Source organism: Mastigoproctus giganteus, chromosome 1 (assembly GCF_048544385.1).
Source record: "Mastigoproctus giganteus isolate SK-2022 chromosome 1, ASM4854438v1, whole genome shotgun sequence".
In the NCBI taxonomy this organism is placed as follows: domain Eukaryota; kingdom Metazoa; phylum Arthropoda; class Arachnida; order Uropygi; family Thelyphonidae; genus Mastigoproctus; species Mastigoproctus giganteus.
Window position 1 is genome coordinate 89685779 of NC_143575.1, and position 20331 is coordinate 89706109.

A 20331-nucleotide genomic window follows, 5' to 3' on the forward strand; every position below is an offset into this window, starting at 1 on the left:
TGTCTTCCACTCTCTGTCTCACAGACATTCTGTTTCTGCTGCATGCCTTTTGTATAGATACTACCATGGGCAGTGTTCTTCTGAATTGGCTTCTATAATTCCTGCTCTTTCTTCCAATGCATTCTGAACATGTGCTGCAACCAGTCAGCATCCTTTTATTGTCCAACTTCAAACTCACAGAACCAACTTTTCTTCTTCCTCATTTATTCATTCAACTTCTGTTTTTTTGGAATAATCTTCCTTCATACATATTTCCTGAAAATTACAATCGACAGAAGTTCAAGTCTAATATCAACAAATATCTTCTTTCATCTTTTCAACCTTTTCAGCAATCTTTTCAGCCCATGTTCTAATACTTCTTGTGTTTAAGGGTTTAATTTAAAAATTATAATAAATAAAAAGCAAACAATCCAGAAAACAACAATAAAGTTTGACATGTCAATGGATGATCAGCAAGTAACTATTAGAGAAATTGTTGAAGCTACAAGGATCTCAATTGAATGTGTGCAACATATTCTGCCAAATAAATTATTATTATTATTAGTGGTGGTGGTTAGTAGTAGTGACAAATGATGCAAAAAAAGCAAATTTTCTTTGTTTCACCTGTTCGTCCTCTCCAACATTCTGTCCAGCTCTTCCCTTGAATTTATTCAAACCACCTATCTCCACTAAACCAGGTAGGAGTTTGTTCCAACAATTACTCACCATCTGGCTGAAATAAAATTTCCATGCATCCAACCTGCAACCATCCTCAGTTTGAATTTTTTTCCCCCTTATGTGTATAGTCTGAGCAAGAAATAAGATTCAATCATCACTGAGTTTAATGAATCCATTCAAGGCCTTAAACGCTCCAGTCACTCACTCAAATCTCCTCTCAAGTGACCAGCCTCCAGATGCTGCAATTTGCAAAACTGAAGCTTTCCTAGTAAGATCACCCTTTTGCTCCCCCTCATAAATCATTGTCACTCATCTCTGTGCCTATTACAACAGATCCATGTCCTTCCTAAAATGAGACTTCCACACCTGTATACAGTATTCAAGATGTGGCCTATTGCCTTATACAAATGGATAATCACCTCTATATCCCTGTTGACAAAACATCTGTATAACATTGACAGAACCGGATGGGCTTTCCTGGTAGCCTGTCTGCACAGCTCAGAGAACTTCATATCTGACTGCACAATTACTGACAAGTATTTTTCATTCTCCATTGCCCTGTGACCACCAAATACGTAGGATGCGGAAAGGTCAGGGAATGACTACCACATATCCCCGGAGCAATATGGCCTTAGTTGCTAATGCTCCTAAAAACCAAATAATAACAACAACAACTCCATTGCCCTGAGTGTGGTACCACACTTAGCAGTTGAGAATGAAAAATAAAATCTATTTTTGCATATGCCCACTCTGATATTTCTTGTAAGAGACTTCCTAATTTGAAATCTCTTTTTGATCTATTCTGGCTTTAAATCTCTGTCCCATTCTCTCAAATTCATCTATTGCATCTATCGTTCTCCAAACTAGACTAATCACTTGCAACTCTCTGATTTTTTGGATTTAATATTCACAACTCCAGCTAACTTCAGTTATCACCCTAGTCTTCAGGGCTGTGACTCTACAGACAAAAGCCAGTTTATATTTTTCAATTACTGTCATAAATGATTGCATTTTAAATATATGCTGTTTATTCTATTTCGTACTAAAATTTCAGTGTTCATTTTTTTTTTTTTTTGATACTTATATGTTTTTAGTATTTTTATTTCTTGTTTACTGCCTAACTTTTTATGACCTGTATCTGTTTGCCTCATATGGCAATTCGTAGCTGGTTGTATCAGGGCTTGCTTACTTCAATCAAATAAATGCAAGCTACCACTCATGGGCAGCACTAATCCTAGACTAACATATCAGTTGGATAGTATTACACTCAGGTTGGTGGAGAATGAAAAAGGCCCGTGGGCAATTGTAGTCTGATGTGAAGTTCTCTGAGCAGTGCCAGGCAGACTTCTAGGACAGCTCATAGGATTCCTGTCAGTGACATGCAGGAATTATTCCAGCAGAGATAACAGCTAATTATTTCATTGTGTAAAACAATGATTCGGCTGCACCTTGAGTTGTTGGAATAGGTGTAAAGAAGAGCAACACGATTAGTCAAGAACACAAAGAAGTGCCCTTGCCAAAAAAGACTTCAGTTCTGAATATTATAGCACCTTTAAACGGCATGTTCTTTGTTGCTTAACTTTATTTTAGTGTTTCTTATCCATACATGTACAAAGTACTGTTTAAATTATCAATTATGTGGGGACAAATGATCCAAAACCAAGGAGAGGGGGCTTAAATTTAATGGACATTTGACAATAACAGACACCCCTTATCCCCTTGTTAATCATTGAAGGTTTACTGTATTTGGTATAATTATGAGAAAAAAGTATTAAAATAGTACATTCTTTTAATGAGCAACAGTTGGAAATCTTAAAATTTTGTGATTTTTATAAGTATTCTTCTCTTTTTCAGGCATGTGCTACAGTCATTAACTTCAAAAGTAATCCAAAGCAGTCCTGCAGGTCACCAGAACTTGTAAGTGCTCTGGAAAAAATAATAATAATAATAATAAAATAAATAAATAAATTTTTCTATTATTAATTTTGATTGATTGGCTGTATGGTTATACAACAATTTTCCTGACAGAAACAGATGGCCAGTCATGCAAAACCATTCAACAAGTATGCCTCAACAGTAATTCAATATTTTAAATAGCAAAGATTGTTATTTTTAAAAAAATACCATTTGGAATGTTCATAAAAGCATCATCATTGTATCTGTTTCTTCTGCTTAAAACTGGTTACAATTCTAAAGAAAGATCTGCTGATCAACACTCAGACTTTCTGCACCTCTAGCAGAAAAGTTAATCTATCATTCACTATTTCTTAAAATCCCATCTATATGGTTAGATTATCTTGCAAAGGCCAGTTGTCAAAATCTGCATTCCAGGAAATGGGCCCAAGGATCGAGCCGTGGGGCACCCTCTAGTTATAGGTCTGGAGATTTCGTGTGTGGCAATTTTGACAATAAATCTTCTGTTGTCAAAGTAACTAATCATCAATCAATATATGGGATTTGATACCTCAGCCTCTTGAAACCTCTCCAGGACACTCTGCCACCAAGGGGTATCAAAGACCCCTTTGAAGTCCACAAAAAGACTGGGCATATTTCCTGTCAGTGATGCTAGCATCAATCAAAGACTTAATAGCATCCTCAGCACTTACTGGTTTATGCAGTGAAGATTTCTAGATTGGTATGCAGTTATAAATCTGGCCACAATAAGTTTGTGACAAGATTTTATTATTTCAATAATAAGTAGGGGAGCTGTCAGCCTATGGAAGTCAGTTTTTGTCTTGCAGTTTGTCCTGATTTTTTAGGATGATCTTGATCTGTGCTGTTTTCCACAAGGAGGGAATGCTCCATCACAAGGGCATGAGTTGAGACGACTGATTATGATTTCAGGAGAGATGACCCAGAGACATTTGATAGTATCAGCTGAAAGTTAAATGGTTAACCAGTGCTGGAAAAATATAGTAAGTCCCTTAGAATTTCCTGTGCAGCCCAAAATAATGGGGCTGGAATGGAGGTGAGGCTGAAGGATTTATTTGAGGGTTAAGCACTGGATATGGGTAGGAAAAGAAAGGTTTTGGGGCTGGTCATGATGAATTAGGGCCCGAGGATTTCAAATTGTATTTATTTTTCTTCTAACTTCAATTCCTGAGAAGTTATGTCATCAGAGTGATCAAAATTCTTCCATAGGTTAGCATGTGATATGGAAAATAAGTCATTTTGCTTACCAAAAGTCTCAAAAACTCTGGAGAGAATTAGGTGGATCCTTTTGGGTATGGGTTCCTCTTGCAGATTCTGGTATGAGCAAAAGAAACACCAAAGGAAGTTCCCACACAAAGTTAGGAGCCCAAATAGTTGGCAAGATTGCAAAGTCTGTTCAAGTTTGCATTTCCAAAGTTAGCCCAACTGGAAGTAATGTGAATTTTGAGCAGCATCTGGTATAGACACAAAGGGAGGGCTAAGATGAAGATGATGATGTTCTTTTATTAAAATCAGTGTATTCTGACAGGAGTTATGGTTCCAGTTACCTTCACCAAAATCCCATAGACATAACACAGGGATGGGGAGAGGAAATTTAAAAATGTTAATATCTTTTAAAATATTGGTCTAAACATAGTGAAACTTGCATAAAGGGTAATTTTGCTGCTTTTTATTATGCCACTTATACAAAATACAGTAGTTTTTGATTGCTCAAAAACTACTGTATCAAAAGATTTCCATGTATTCCTATGGTGAAAGCAGCCAGGCTCATTCAATCTCCATAGCTTTTAAAAAAGTACAGATACAACAATATTTGAGCAGTAATAGTGTTTGATTGGGAGGGGTGGGTCTTGAATGCCATCAATATCATGATTTTTGCAGGTCTGGTTGCTGAGATATTAGTCTAAAATGTCGAAATGGAAAAAGAAAATAAGAAAAAAAAAAAAATTTTTTTTTAAGATGGTCACCCTTCATTTTTCACTCAGGAGCTGCCGTGGCAATGTTTTCAGACATGGTGCATAAACAAAAGCACGTATAAAACTTACATAAAGTGCTGTCCCAGCATACTTAAAAGGTTCAAGATCCTGTTCCCAGTCAATAATTCTAAGAAATAATGTGACCACCCAACAGTAGGGGTCAGATCAATTCTAGATACCACCGGCAAAAACCAAATATCTCTCAACCATCCCAGTGTATTAAAGATTAAAATTATAAAGCATACCATTGGATTCTCCAGAAGCTTAGAATCGGTCCGTGTAAACTGGGCCCTGCAAAGCTTTTATTCAGTGATATTCACGATAATCCAGAGAGCTGTGTAACTGAGGCATTAGTACTGGTCGGACCCATCATCTGATGGAATGGGATGCCTGACCAGTACAATGTTGAGCCAGTTTGGTGTGACATAAGAACTGGGAAAGGTTATAAGCCTAATGAAACAGTGATGAGTATAATAAACAACTATACAAAGTAATAGAATGCAGCAAACATTACAGGTAGACAAAATAAATGAATTTGGCCAGAAGTGTTTTTTTAAAACATGTGGTTATTTTCTAAATGGTGGCCTAAATGATCATCCTGAAAAATGTCCTAAATGGCCTTGGTCTCTAAGCATTATATTAGCTTCTGCACTTTTTTTAAACACAAATTTGATTAGCTAGTGAACATGTGTATAACAATATGCATATGTTCATTGTTTCCTTCTGCAATCATAAAAAACAATATGTTGCTTTATTACTCACCATGCAGGCATACTTGGTAATTTACCCACCATTTCTCAGAGGATACCACAAAGAAATGTGAATAATATGTTACCCCTAACAGACAGTAAAAGAGCAGAAAAAAATAATCCTAGCATAATTTCCTTCAAAAACCAAATGATTGGTAAATTTGGGAATAGTTTTTTTTTTTTTTTTTTGGTAGTTGGTGGCGCATAAGCTTCTGTTGTTGTTATTTGGTTTTTAGGAGCATTAGCAACTAAGGCCATATTGCTCCGGGGATATGCGGTGATTATTCCCTGACCTTTCCACATCCTCCGTATTTGGTGGTCACGGGCTCGAACCCCGGTCTAATCAAGAAGCGTGTGTTACACACTGCTGCTCCTGCCCACCTGGCTACGGAGGCGCCCGCATAAGCTTCTGTGGCCATAATGCACCTTCCAAGGTTTTTGCAGTACTTTGATCCAAGCCCGAGGCGGGAATCAAACCCGCGACCTTTGGGTTGCCAGGCAGGCACTTTACCCACCCGGTCGGCTGGGAATAATAGTACATTGTTATATTCTTATCTCTTAGTTCGTGTGGCAATTTTAAATTAAATTTAGGCCACAGTTGTGTCTTAAGCAACAACAATGCTGAGTCAGTTTGGTGGGACATAAGCACTGGGAAAACAGAAATGACTCTGATGAGTACAGCAAACAACTGTACAAAGAAATAGAGTGGACTAGTAAATCAGAATGTCTTATAATGGAGAATTTTAACTTTTCAGATATTAACTGGAACTTGTGGGTTGATAACTCACACCCTACCAAGACATCTGTGGATCTATTGAATGACTGTTTTCTACAGCAGCAGCATGTTAGATAGGCATCAAGGAGTAATACTCTTAATCTGATTATTAGCAGTGATTATTCATGTATTAAGAATATGCAGATAAAAGAACCACTAGGTGGCAGTGATCACAGTGTATTAATGTGGGATTTACTTAAAGATGTAACTACCAACAAGGATAAAAGGAAAGTTTTTGCTTTCATAAAGGTGACTACAGTGGTCTCATGCAGATTTTAAATTCTGTACAATGGGACCAGCTGATGATGTTGATATCAGTAAATTCTAAATGGGAAGCAATCAGAGAATTAATCATAGACTCTACTGGGCTTTTCATACCAACTAAAAAATAGTGTTCGTGGTTTTGGCCTATAGAAGTCAGATGAATTAATGATACTCATGGCAGAGAAGAAAAACGCATGGGAGGCATAAATAATTATTTATGCCTCCCATGGCATAAATAATTATTTATGCCATGACTAGCTGCATAAATAATGCAGCTAGTCATGGCATAAATAATGCATTATTTATGCCTAGACAGCTCTGACTAGCTGTCTAGGCATAAATAATGCATTAGGTGATACAGAAGCCTATGGTAGATATAAATTAGTGTGTAATCAAGTGACAAAGGTTAGGTAAGTAAGCAAAGGCAGATTACAAGAAAACTCTGACAAAAAATGCCAAGAAATGCAACAAAGACTTCTTTACTTGTATTAACAATATAAGGAAGTGGTTGAATCACATTTGTCCACTTGACAAATGGTTTAACTGTTGATAATCCTGTCCAGGTTGCTGACAAACTGGCTAAGTATTTTGCCTCTACATTCACACAAGAGGGGTTCTTTATTGAGAGGAATTCTGAGAGGCACCTGGAATTGATGGGATCAATCCAATTATACACTGGTGTTCAAAGAAAGTGCATCGCCCCTTAAAATTGTAATTGTCATCCGAATAACATAAGTATATGGTAATATTTCTTACAGATTGCATCAGATAAGATTGACACATGTAGGTGATGACATAATATTGCATCAGCTGTTACTTTCAGCTATATAAGCACACTCTGCAAGAGTTGCAGTCATTCCTTGCTTGTGTCAGGATGGCGAGTTACTTTCAGTTGATGCCACGAAGAGAGTGGTATTGTTGCTTTATGTGAGGATGTTCTTCCCGTCATTTTGCTTATAGAGCATCTTGTAATCAGTTGACAGGAAGTAGATTTATTTCCAAACTTAAAAATACTGGTTCTGCTGATAGGAAAAAAGGAATCGGATTCAAACGAGTTTCTACGCCAAAACAGGACTGTGTTTTGAAATGCTTATGCCTTAAAAACCGTAAAGCTTCTTCATCTGAGCTGAAAAGAGAATGGAAAGAACATACAGGAGTGGTAGCAAGTGCAGTAACAGTCAGAAGATGCCTCTTCAAAAATGGACTTGTAGCCCGTCGTACTAAGAAGAAGCCCCTCCTCACACAAAAAATGAAAAAGACCTGATTGATTTGGTGTAAGCAGCATGTCAAATGGACCCCCAAGCAGTGGAAGCCAGTTATTTTCTCAGATGAGAAGAAATTCAACCTGCATGGCTCTGATGGGAGACAAACAATTCACCTTAGACGTGGTGAAGAATACCATCCAGACTGTATGGTGTCTACAGTGAAATTCCCTACCAGCCAAATGATATGGGGGTGCATTTTGTATCGCGGAGTAAGTCACCTGCAGTTTATAAAAGGTTCTGTAAATGTCAATGGATACCTAGCTATATTGGAAGGCAAATTGCTGCCAACCATTAGAAAACATTTCAATTTGCCAAGTAACTGCATCTTTCAGGACGACTCTGCTCCTTGTCATCAGGCGAAAAGTGTAAGTAGGTAAGTTCATTACTGTCAAACCTCTTCATTAGAGGTTCGACAGTAATGTGTTTACGTTTGTTACAGGTGAAAAAATGGTTGGAAGAACGGTCCATCACAACTCTTAGCTGGCCAGGAAACAGGCTGGACCTGAATCCTCCATAGAATTGTTGGCATCCTGTTGAATCTGCAGTTGCCAGAAAGAAACTAAAGACTTTTCGTGAACCTCAGGAAGCCATAATTCGTGTTTGGAACCTTGAACTATCAGTTGATTTTCTTCAGAAATTGATCTTGTCAATTCCTCGATGGTGTGCTGCTGCTGTCATCAGGGCCAGAGGCAAGTCAACTAAATATTAGTTTGCACCTGGTGAACTTTTCATTTTGTTTTAAATTTAAAATGATAAAATGAAGCAAACTGTGGGCTTCTGATAATATTTCAGCCATAATTGTTGTGTTTACCAAAACTGTTGTATAAAGGTGTTGCAAATGCTCATTTTGGAATATTTTGAGAGCACCTGTCAAATATTACTTAGCTTTGCCTTAACTATTAATAAATATCTTTTGTTTATATTTCTGTTTGTGATGCTAGTCATTATTGTAACATACCATCACAAAAAAGGATTATAAATGTGAAATTCCTAGGTGATGCACTTTCTTTGAACACCAGTGTGGTAATGGAGGTAGCAAAGGAGGTGAGCAAACCCCTTAGCCATAATTATGAGAACATCTTTGGATTCAGGAGAGATTCCTATGGACTGGAGATGTCCAGATATATTCCCAGTTCAGAAAGGGGCAGGGATCAAAAGATGACATGAGTAATTACACACCTCTTAACTTGTGTTCCTGGGAAAATAATGGAGTCTCTGGCTAAAGAAATAATGCAGAATCATCTAGTCAGGAATGCACTTATACTGTAATCACAGCATGGATTTCTTAAAGGGACATTCTTGTCTGACCAATGATTGGATGGACAAGATTGCCCCCTAACAAAGGATCAGGATGTAAAAAATAATTTTGTTATCATATACTTGGATTTCAGGAAAGCCTTGGTACTGTTGTGCACAAAAGACTGCTGTACAAATTGGAGTAGTGTGGCATTAAGGGTAAGTTAATTCTCTGGATAAAGGAATAGTTAAGTGGGAGAAGACAAAGAGTGGTTATTAATGGATACTGCTATTTGTGGACTTACGTTATTAGTGGAGTACCCCCGAGTTGGGTGCTGGGCACATTGTTGTTTTCTATATTTGTTAATATTGATGAAGGTATATCAGCCTTCATTAGCATTAGTAGTTGCATATGATGTAAGAAAGCAAGCTTATACAGCATCAGCCAAAAAAAGATAAATAAATAACTTCCCATTTCACCTATCCATTTGCTCCAAAAGTTTGTCCAATTCTTCCTTGAATTTATTTAATCTATCAACTTCCACAACAACAGATGGAAGTTTGTTCCAAAAATCAACCACTCGCTGGCTAAAGGGAAATTCCCACATATCTATTCCGTATCTGTCTTTCCTCAATTTGAATTTATGCCCTCCCAACTGCATAATCTAAGCAAGAGGAAGAATCCCATCAGCATTGAGCTTGCCCAAACTATTCAAAGGCATATACACCTCAATCAGATTACCTTGCAGATGCCTGGTCTCCAGATGCAGCAATTTGCAGAACTTAAGCCTTTCTTGGTAAGAGCACCCCTTTGTTCTCCTAACCAATCTCATTGCCCTTCTCTGTACAGCAACTCTACATCTTCCTTAAATGAGGCATTCAGACCTGTATGTAGTACTCAAGGTGTGACCTTATACAAAGATATAATCACCTCCTTAACTCTGCTAGCAAAGTTCCTGCATATCATTGACAAGGCCCTAAGAGCTGCTCTCGCAGCCTGTCTGCACTGCCCTGAAAATGTCATATCTAAAGGCCCAATTACGCTGATTAAACATCTTTCACCAAAATCTATGGATTGTCTGCTCCTTCTGTATAACAGAATCTTTACTGAAGGGCAGTTTCCGGACTCCTGGCGAAAGGCAATCGTTCTTGCCTTTCCTAAGCCAGGAAAGGATCCAAAAGTCACCACCAACTATCGTCCTATTGCTCTGACTAGCTGTCTGTGCAAAATCGTGGAGAGAATGGTTAATTCTCGTTTAATATGGTATCTAGAATCAAATGACCTTCTCTCCAACATCCAGTGCGGCTTCCGAAGGAACCGGTCCACTTTGGACCATCTTATTAGATTGGAAGCATCCATCCGGGATGCTTTCCTAAAACGCGAACACTTGGTGTCGGTGTTCTTTGACATGGAAAAAGCGTATGACACAACTTGGAGATTTGGCATTTTAAAAGATTTACATAGCCTAGGCCTTAGAGGGCATCTCCCCTTTTTTTATTCAAAACTTTTTAGCCAATCGATCGTTCCAAGTTCATGTGGGATCCTCACTCTCTCGCTCCTTTAGCCAAGAGGAGGGAGTACCACAAGGATCAGTATTAAGTGTCACGCTTTTTGCCATCAAAATAAATTCCATCACAGAACAACTTCCTCCAACTGTAAACAGTGCCCTCTATGTTGATGACTTTAGCATTTTTTGTCAGTCGTGCAACATGAGGGTTATTGAAAGACAACTGCAGAAAGCCATTGATAGTCTGAATTCCTGGGCACTTGCTATTGGCTTCAGGTTCTCGCCGGAGAAGACCGTTTGCGTACACTTTTGTCGCAAGCGTAATCTTCATCCTGAACCTGAATTAAGGCTCGGACAAAATGTTATTCCAGTAGCGGCGAACACAAAATTCTTGGGACTCATATTCGATAAAAAACTGACCTTTTTGGATCATATTCGTCAACTCCGCACAAAGTGCACAAGAGGCCTTAATATGCTCCGCTCGCTTTCCTCTGTATCTTGGTGTGCAGACCGATGCACCCTTCTACGGCTTTACCGTGCACTTGTGCGATCCAAATTAGATTATGGGTCCCAAGTATATTCTTCAGCCAGAGACAGTGCCCTTCGATGGCTGGACCCTGTCCATCATCAGGCTCTACGTATCGCTACTGGAGCATTTCGAACATCTCCTGTCCAGAGCTTATACGTCGAAGCAAACAAACCACCATTATCGCTTCGACGTAAGCAGTTGTCTTTAAAGTACGCTTTTAAACTGAAATCCCTGCCAGACCATCCTACGTGGCCATTCGTTTTTGAGCCACGATGGGAAAATTTATACAATACCCATAAGACTGCCAATCGTCCTTTAGGTATTCGTCTCCAAGAGCTACTCAAAGAACTTAATATCAAGGTAGACAAGGTTGCCCAAACACCAAAGCAACCCTTTCCACCCTGGCATGCTCATGTCCCGAAATGTGACTTGTCTCTTAGAAATCAGGGAAAGTCGGACAATCCATCATCTGTCTACCTGCAGCTTCATTCAGCACACCGAACTGAATATTCCGACTTCGTGCCAGTCTACACAGACGGTTCGAAGTCAGAATCATATGTGGGATCTGCTGCTGTCTTTACAGACACCACTACATCGGAGCAGATTCCCTCTGAATGCAGCATATTTACTGCAGAGCTGCACACTATAGAGTTAGCCTTGAATCACATTAGTGAACGCCAATACCAACGGTTCATTATATATTCCGACTCTCTCAGCATGTTACAGGCTTTAATATCTGTGAGATATAATACCCATCCAGTTCTGTCTAGTATTCAGCAGAAGATTCACTTCCTCCGTGGACGTGAATATGATATCCGCTTCTGCTGGATTCCCAGCCACATTGGGATTAGGGGAAATGATTTGGCTGACGCCGCAGCCAAATCAGCAATTCCCAATAATAACCGCTGCCTGTCAGTCCCCTATACAGACTACAGGCAAATAATACACCAAAACATACACACTCCCAATGGCAGGACTCGTGGAATAGACAGACTGCGAATAAATTATATCGTATAAAGCCTGTAATTGAACCGTGGCAGTCTAGTCTGCGCAGGAATCATAAGGAGGAAGTTGTTCTTGCCCAGACCCGCATAGGACAGTCATTTGACTCATTCATATTTGCTGAGGGCTGATGACCCACCTATGTGTGAGTCCTGTGGCACAATTTTATCTATTAGATACATTTTAGTTGACTGTCCAGATTTTAGCAATATCCGTTTTACCGCTTTTAACCATCTGACTGAGCTGTATACACTCAGTCAGATTTTATCCGACAATGACAATGTGTCTGCTATTTTTAGCTTTTTGAAAACAATAAAGGTTTTTAATCATATTTAAAATTTATATGTTATTGTTATTTCTTTTATTGATTTATCTTTTTAAATATTTGTTACTAAATCTGAGCATGGTGGCCTAATTAATTAGGTTTTATTTTTATATATTAATTTTTATATATACCTGGTCTTGGCGCATTATAGCCCTAGTTGCTAATGCGCCAATAAAATCCAAAATCAAATCAAATCAAATCAAGCCCAATTACACCCAAGTCTTTTTCATTTTCTACTAACCTGAGTATAGTACCACACAATTGGTACATTACTCTGCAGTTACTGCTACCTATATACAGTACTTTGCATTTGTCAATATTGAACTTCAATTGCCATTTCTCAGCCGGTCTGCCTAATAATTCTAGATCCTCTTGTGGTAGCATATCGTCATTACTCCCATACTGTCTTCACCCTACCAACCATTATATCATTGAACTAACATCAAGCCTGATATGCCCTCATCGGTATCATTGATAAATATAGAAAACAACAATGGACTAAACACCAAACTCTGTGGGACTCCACTAATCATATTAGTCTATGAAGAGCAATATCCTTTGATTTCCACTCTCTGTCTTCTTCCACTCAACCATCCCTGCATCCGTAGCAGCAGCTCGCCCTTAATGCTGCACTGCTCCAATTTGTACAGCAGTCTTTTGTGTGCAACAGTATCAAAAGCTTTCCCGAATCCAAGTATATGATATCAAAATTATTTTTTGCATCCAGTTCCTTTGTGACCAAATTGTAGTATCCAATCAAATTGTTTAGAAAAGATTTCCCCTTAACAAACCCATGCTATGTCTGAACTATAACTGTAGCCTTGCTTAGATATGATCCTGCATTGCTTCTTTAACCAGTGCCTCCATTATTTCCCTTGGAACAGAAGTGAAACTAACAGCTCTGTAATTATTCCTGTCGCCCTTTGATTTCCACTTGTGAATTGGGGATATATTTGCACTTCAGTCTGCGGGGACCTTCCCTGGATCCAGGAAAACTCTCAAAATTATGGCTAAGGGTTTTCTTTCTTCCTTGCTGCCTCCCTTAATATAACTGGATAGATCCCATCCACCCCAGGTGCCTTTCTTATGTTTAACTTCAACAATTTCTCCTCCACTTTCCTCTCAGTTGTTACTACAAAATCCTTCAGCTCACTGTTAGAGATTGATAAACTTCTGGCCTCCACTTCAATATAGAATTCCTCATGTGTGAATGAAGATGCAAAATACTCATTCAGTTTATCAGCTATCTGGGCAGGATCATCAACAGTCAAACCATCGATATCAAATGGGCCAATCTGATTCATCCTTACCAGAGTTTTCATAAATAAAGAAGACTTTGCTGTTTTTCTTTTGCATCCTTTGCCAAAGATTTCTCATAATCTGCCTTCACTTCCCTAACCTCCTTTGTGACATGATTACCAACTAGTTTATATATGTAATAGGCTTCTGTATTACCTGATAATTTATATGCATCTCATGCATTTTTCTTCTCTGCCACGAGTTTCATTAGTATCTGACATCCATTTAGACTTAAACCTTGGACAGAACAGTGCCGGACAAAAAACTGCATCACTTGTGAATTTTGTAAATACAGCTAGGCCTCGCATAACGCTAGTTCGATTAATGCGATATTCAGTTAATGCTATTTGAAAAATGATACCACTTTTCACTTTGCACAATGCAAATTTCCAGTTAACGCGACCTTTTTTTTTTTTTTTTTTATGCGATAGTTGAAAATGATTTGAATCGCGCGTTAAGCTTACCGCGAGTCGTACGGTCAATAAACAAACGTTTGCCTGCTGCCCGCCTCAGTGTGTTCCATCAACCATCGGAAGAAGACGTGTTTGTCTCCTGCTAATAAAGTCGATGCAGACTTGCATTTAAAAATTAAAATTTTTAAATGAGCCAGATGAAAATGTTACCGCGAAGGAGATAACGGTAAAAGAATCAGATGAAATCTTTTGTATCGCATAGAACCTCAAACAAAAGGTTTGATGTTCTCTGCGATATTTATTTTGCCAGGGCCCAGAGAAGATTGTTGTTGGCTATTGGAAATTGATTGATGAAAAGAGAAAGTCAACACTGTTTAAATATTTCCGCAACAGTAATTTCTTCATTGTGTATTTTATGTCAGAGGTTCCCAAAGTTTCTCGGTTCACGGCGCCTTTAATGTCTCAGTAATTTTTTCAAGGCGCACCCAGACCAAAAGAAATACCTAACAGTTTCGTTTAGTAGTTAGGTCCAAACAACTTAATAAGAAATGCTGAAACTGTGAACTACCTCGAGCTAGTAGTTCGCGCGGTGTCCGACAGATGTCGAGTATCGCTGTGTTTCCCTCGAAAATTTAAAATATTCTGCGGCACACAGTTTAAGAACTGTTGTTTTATGCAATAAACATTTAATTCCATAATTATTTTCATTATCTTTTACATTATATACAGTTAAAAAGTTATTTAAAAGGTATTTTTAAAATTCTTTATGGACATTCCAGAAGGTCAAGGATCAATTATAATTTTTCCTATTGGTTATGATATTCGATTAATGCATTTCCGTTTTGCGCGATGTGCTCACGGGACGAATTAATCGCGTTAATCGAGGCCCGCCTGTAATGTGTTTTGCACTGCATTGTGGTTTGCAGAAATGTTCAAAATGCATTTGTTAGATGGGATATACCAGGTGTCCCAGCTAGAGGTATCCAAAAATACACACATATATCTCAGCATATATAAGGTGTATTAAAATAATTTTTTTGTTATTATACAGAGTAACTCACCAAGTTTTTATGAAGGTTAGTAAAGTTCAGTGTGGGCACCTTTTGTATCTCGACAGATGACAAAACGATGTCAAAACCTCAGATACTGGGATCTGAGGCATTATTAGAGCAATTGCTTCAACGGTATGCTGTTTCAAATCATGCAAATCCCAAAATTTTCTCTGGTACACACAGTTTTTAATAAAGCCCCATGCAAAAAAGTCCAATGGAGTCATGAAACAGCATATTGTTGAAGCAGTTGCTCTAATAACACTTCAGATGCTGGAAAACACTTGGCATGAGCTTGAGTGTCGTTTTGACATCTGTCGAGCTACAAAAGTTGCCCATGTCGAACTTTACTAACTTTCATAAAAACTTGGTGAGTTACTCTGTATAATAACAAAAAAATTATTTTAATACACCTATAATCCTCGTGAGCAAACAGGTTCAGTATAGATGCTGAGATATATGTGTGTTTTTTTTTTTTTTGTATACCTCTAACCCAGACACCTTGTATATCTCTATGAATGAAATCCAATAAAAAGGCTCCACTTAATATATCTAATTACCATAAATATCTTCCCAAAGGTTAAAATGCGTAATTAATGAAAATATGAGAAATCATGCAAATGGCAATCATCACAATCAAATGACAAGTTAACATAATGGTATTATGTACTGTAAATCAACAAAATAAGTCCTCAATATTTTGTTGTTTCTCCTCGAGCTGCAATTACAGCCTTGCAACGATCTGGCATAAAGTTAATCAACTTCTGGATATATGGTTGCCCGATTTTGTAGTACCACACCTTTACAATGCTCTCCTTTAAGGGTTACCTTACAGGAGAGCATTTTTTAAGGGTGTGGTACCACAAAAACTTACCAATTTTGCAGCTGAATCTTACTTGTTGGCTTCTTCTGAGCAATTTTCAATAGGGTTCAAATCTGCACTGTTGCCAGGCCAGTTCAACACTGTAATGCCAGCATTTCTGCGGTATGACTGCACCTTAAGGGAGAAAAACGAGGGAAAACATTGATGTATGTTTTAAGCCTTGAGACAAGAAGACAAACTCATCATTAAATTTAAATATATAAAACTTACAAATTTTGCTGTGTGGCAAGGTGCTGAGTCCTGTTGAAAAATGCAGTTTTGGATGTCTGTGTGGTGGTCCCTAATAACGGACTTCAGGCACTCTTCCAAGATAGCAGTATAGGTTTCTGCATTCACTGTTCCATTAATAAACTTCATTCGCCCCACTCCTTTGCTTGTTATGCATCCCCAGACCATCTGACCAGCAGGGAACTTTACAGTCTGTGTTATGTAGTAAGGATGGTATGCCTCTGATTTTCGTCTTCTGACATATCGCTTCCCATCCGAGCCATGCAGATTAAATTTTGATTTGTCAGAAAAGATGACGGTGTCCCATTGCTCTTTTGTCCAGTTGTAAGTCGCTTCTTCCTTTCTCTTCTTGTTGGGTCAACAAAGGCTTCTTCTTGGGCTGATAGCCATGCAGACCACATTCTGAAAGCCATCTTTGGATAGTTGGTACACTTGTTTCAAGACCAGAGGCCATCTCAAAGTCCAGTTTTAGATCAGGAGCACTAACATGGCCATTTCAAATATTGATCTTGGGAAGGCGTAGTTACCCTCTTACGACCTGATCCAGGTCTTCTCTTCACATCACTGGTTTGACGCTTTAATTTCAGTACCCAAGATACTGTTGACTGGTGACAGCCTATTAGCATTAGCATTAGTAGAGGCATTTGATGCAAGAAAGCAAGCTTATGCAGCATCAGCCAAAAAAAAACCCACTTCCACTTCACCCCTCAGTTCGTTCAAAATACCTGTCCAGCTGAGCCTTAAACTTATTTAGGCTATCAACCTCCACCACAAGGGATGGAAGTCTGTTCCACCAACCAACCACCCGCTGGCTAAAGGCAAATTTCCACACGTCTATCCTACATCTGTCTTTCCTCAATTTGAATTTATGCCCTCTCAGGTGATTTTTCTGAGCTAGAGGAAGAATCCCATCAGCATTGAGCATGCTTAAACCATTCAAGGCTTTATACACCTCTATCAGATCACCTCGCTGGTGCCTAGTCTCCAGACACTGTAATTTGCAAAACTTAAGCCTTTCTTCGTAAGAGCACCCCTTTGTTCCATTCACTAATCTTGTTGCCCTTCTCTGTACTCGTTCCAGCAGCTCTACATCCTTCTTGAAATGAGGCCTCCAGACCTGTATACAGTACTCTAGGTGTGGCCTGACCATCGCCTTATACAATGGAATAATCACCTCCTTATCCCTGCTGGAAAAATTCCTGTATATCAATGACAATACTCCATGAGCTACTCTTGCAGCCCGTCTGCACTGCTCAGAGAACTTCATATCTGCCTGCACAACCACCCCCAAGTCCCTTTCATTCTCTACCACTGTCAGTGTAGTACCACAGAGTTGATACGTTGCTCTGGGGTTGCTGTTTCCCATGTGTAGTACTTTACATTTGTCAATGTTAAACTTCATTTGCCACCTCTCAGCCCATCTGCTCAACCTTTCCAGATCCTGTCGCAGCAGCATAGTGTCAGTAGTGTCCTTGACAACCCTGCCAACCTTTGTATCGTCTGCAAACTTGGACATTAAGCCCGATATACCATCATCAATATCATTTATAAATACAGAAAACAATAATGGACCCAACACTGAGCCCTGAGGGACTCCACTAATAACATCAGTCCACGATGAGCAGTGTCCATTGATTACCACTTTCTGTCTTCTCCCCCTCAACCACCCCTTTATCCATAGCAGCAATTTGCCTCCAATGTCACACTGCTCCAATTTGTGTAGCAGTCTTCCATGTGCAACAGTATCAAAAGCCTTTCTAAGATCCAAGTATATAATATCAAAGTTATTCCCTGCATCCAGTTCTTTTGTGACTGCATCATAGTATCCAATCAAGTTGGTCAGGCAAGACTTCCCCTTAACAAAACCATGCTGTGTCTGAGCTATAACTGAAGGCTTGTCTAAATGATCCTGCAGTGCTTCTTTAACCAGTGCCTCCATTAATTTTCCTGGAACAGATGTTAAGCTCACAGGTCTATAATTACTTGTGTCAGCCTTTGATCCTCCTTTGTGAATTGGGGTCACATTTGCACATTTCCAGTCTATGGGTACCTCCCCTGAGTCCAAGGAAGCTCTCATAATTATGGCTAAGGGTTTGCTTACTTCCTTTGCTGCCTCCTTTAATATAACTGGATAGATCCCATCCACCCCGGGTGCTTTTCTTGTGTTTATCTTCAACAGTTTCTCCTCCACTTTACTCCCAGTTATTTCAAGATTCTGTAGCTTACTGCTAGAGTTGAATACACCTCTGGCATTCCCCTCGCTGAATAACTCCTCATGTGTGAATGTCGATGCAAAATATTCATTTAGTTTGTTAGCTACCTGAGCAGGATCATCAACAGTTGACCCATCAATATCAAGTGGACCAATCTGATTCATCCCCTTCCTTCTAGAGTTTACATAAGTAAAGAACTCTTTGCATCCCTTGCCTAGGATTTCTCGTAATCTGCCTTCGCCTGCCTAACCTCCTTTGTAACTTGGTTGCATATCAACTTGTATCTATCATAGGCTTCTGTGTGTGTGTGTGTGTTAATTTGTAAGTATCCCATGCATTTTTCTTCTCTGCCATATGCCTCATTAGTTCATCTGACATCCATTTTGGCCTAAACCTTGAACAATATTTCTTAGTTGGTATGTAAAGCCTAGTAGCTTCCAAGATAAGTTCTTTGAATGCTTCCCATTTTGAATTTGCTGTTGGTAACATCATCAGTTGGTCCCACTGTATAGAATTTAAATACTGTCTCAGTCCATCGTAGTCGCCTTTACGGAAGCAATAACCCTTCCCTTTACCCCTAATGGTAGTTACCTCTTTGAGTAAATCCCACTTCAGCACACTGTGATCACTGCCACCTAGTGGTTCATTTATCTGCAGATTCTTAATGCATGAAGAATCACTGCTGATAATCAAATCAAGAGTATTACTCCCTCTAGTTGCCTCCCGAACATGCTGATGTAGAAAACAATCATCCAATAAATCCACAAAAGCCCTGCTAGTGTGTGAGTGACCAGCCCCCAAATTCCAGTCAATATCTGGGAAATTAAAATCTCCCATTATAAGACTCTCTGATTTACTGGCCCACTCTATTTCCCTGTACAGTTTCTTATTATACTCATCAGAGTCATTAGGCCTATAGCACACTCCTACTCTCAATTTTGATCTCCCAATGCTTATGTCACACCAAACTGACTCAACACTGCACTGTCCAGCGATGTCGACTGGCTTCACTTCCTTGGTTTTTATGTGTTTCTTAACTAATAGCATAACCCCTCACCCCCTTCCTATCCTGTCTATCCTTTCTGTAGACGTTGTACTCCCCAAATTGCAGTTCTGCATCCCTTATATCTGTGTGACACCACGTCTCTGATATCCCAACAATATCTGCCTTTGATGTTTTGAGCAATACCTCAAATTCATCAAATTTATTTACTAAACTCCTAGCATTGGTGTACACGCAAGTATACCTGCACCTGTTTCTATTCTTAGCTACCCTAACACAACCTATGTGTTTACTTGTACCGCAATGGCTCCCAGCAGTCTCTGAAATACCCTGCATCTTGTTTTTCAGGCTTCTGCTCATTCTAATAGAAGCAGTGCAAGAATCTCTTTCACCTCTGCCAGTGGCGACTGTCAAACTATTGGTCTTTGTCTCCCCCCAAGCTAGCAGTTTTCTGACCCACCTAACACTGCCTCGATAGCATCAGCAAATATTCTTGCACCCTTTCTATTTAAGTGTATCCCATCCCTGTAGAAGCAATCTCTCCTGTTAACAAGTACAGTCCAGTATTTTATGAGCAAAAGCACACATAGAAAGCCCTTGCAGGGACAGAGCAATAGCTAGACTTTTTTTTCTTGGTGTTAACTAAACATATGGAGCCATGCTTTTACAACCCTGCAAAACAGGATACTAATGGGAATGTATACCCCTCCATCGCCATATTTATAGAAGCAGCTAATGCAACCTTGCAATTGCTGTCTGATGCAATAGAAGTGTTATCTGATGCGATACGTTTGCTTTGCGACAAACAAAATAACTGTAATCAAACAATATCTTATATGTTTCACTACAAATATGTTACTTTTTTTAAGGTGATTCTAAGAAATACAGCGGTGGTTTTTTTGTCCGCCGCTGTATTTCTTAGTTGGTATATAAAGCCTAATAGCTTCCAAGATTGCTTTCCATTTAGATTTTGCTGTTGGTAAATTGATACAGTGAGACCATCATTAAATTTTATACAGTGAGAC

At 39.0% G+C, this 20331-nt stretch overlaps 1 protein-coding gene across 1 annotated transcript in view; it reads left to right on the forward strand.

Annotated features, from left to right (window-relative positions):
• Cul2 (cullin 2) overlaps positions 1-20331 on the forward strand; it is a 388410-nt gene that overhangs the window by 247620 nt on the left and 120459 nt on the right. The window contains exon 15 of the mRNA XM_090373712.1: positions 2512-2574. Within this exon, the coding sequence (XP_090229838.1) occupies positions 2512-2574 (63 nt within the window). The remainder of the gene's footprint in view (positions 1-2511; positions 2575-20331) is intronic.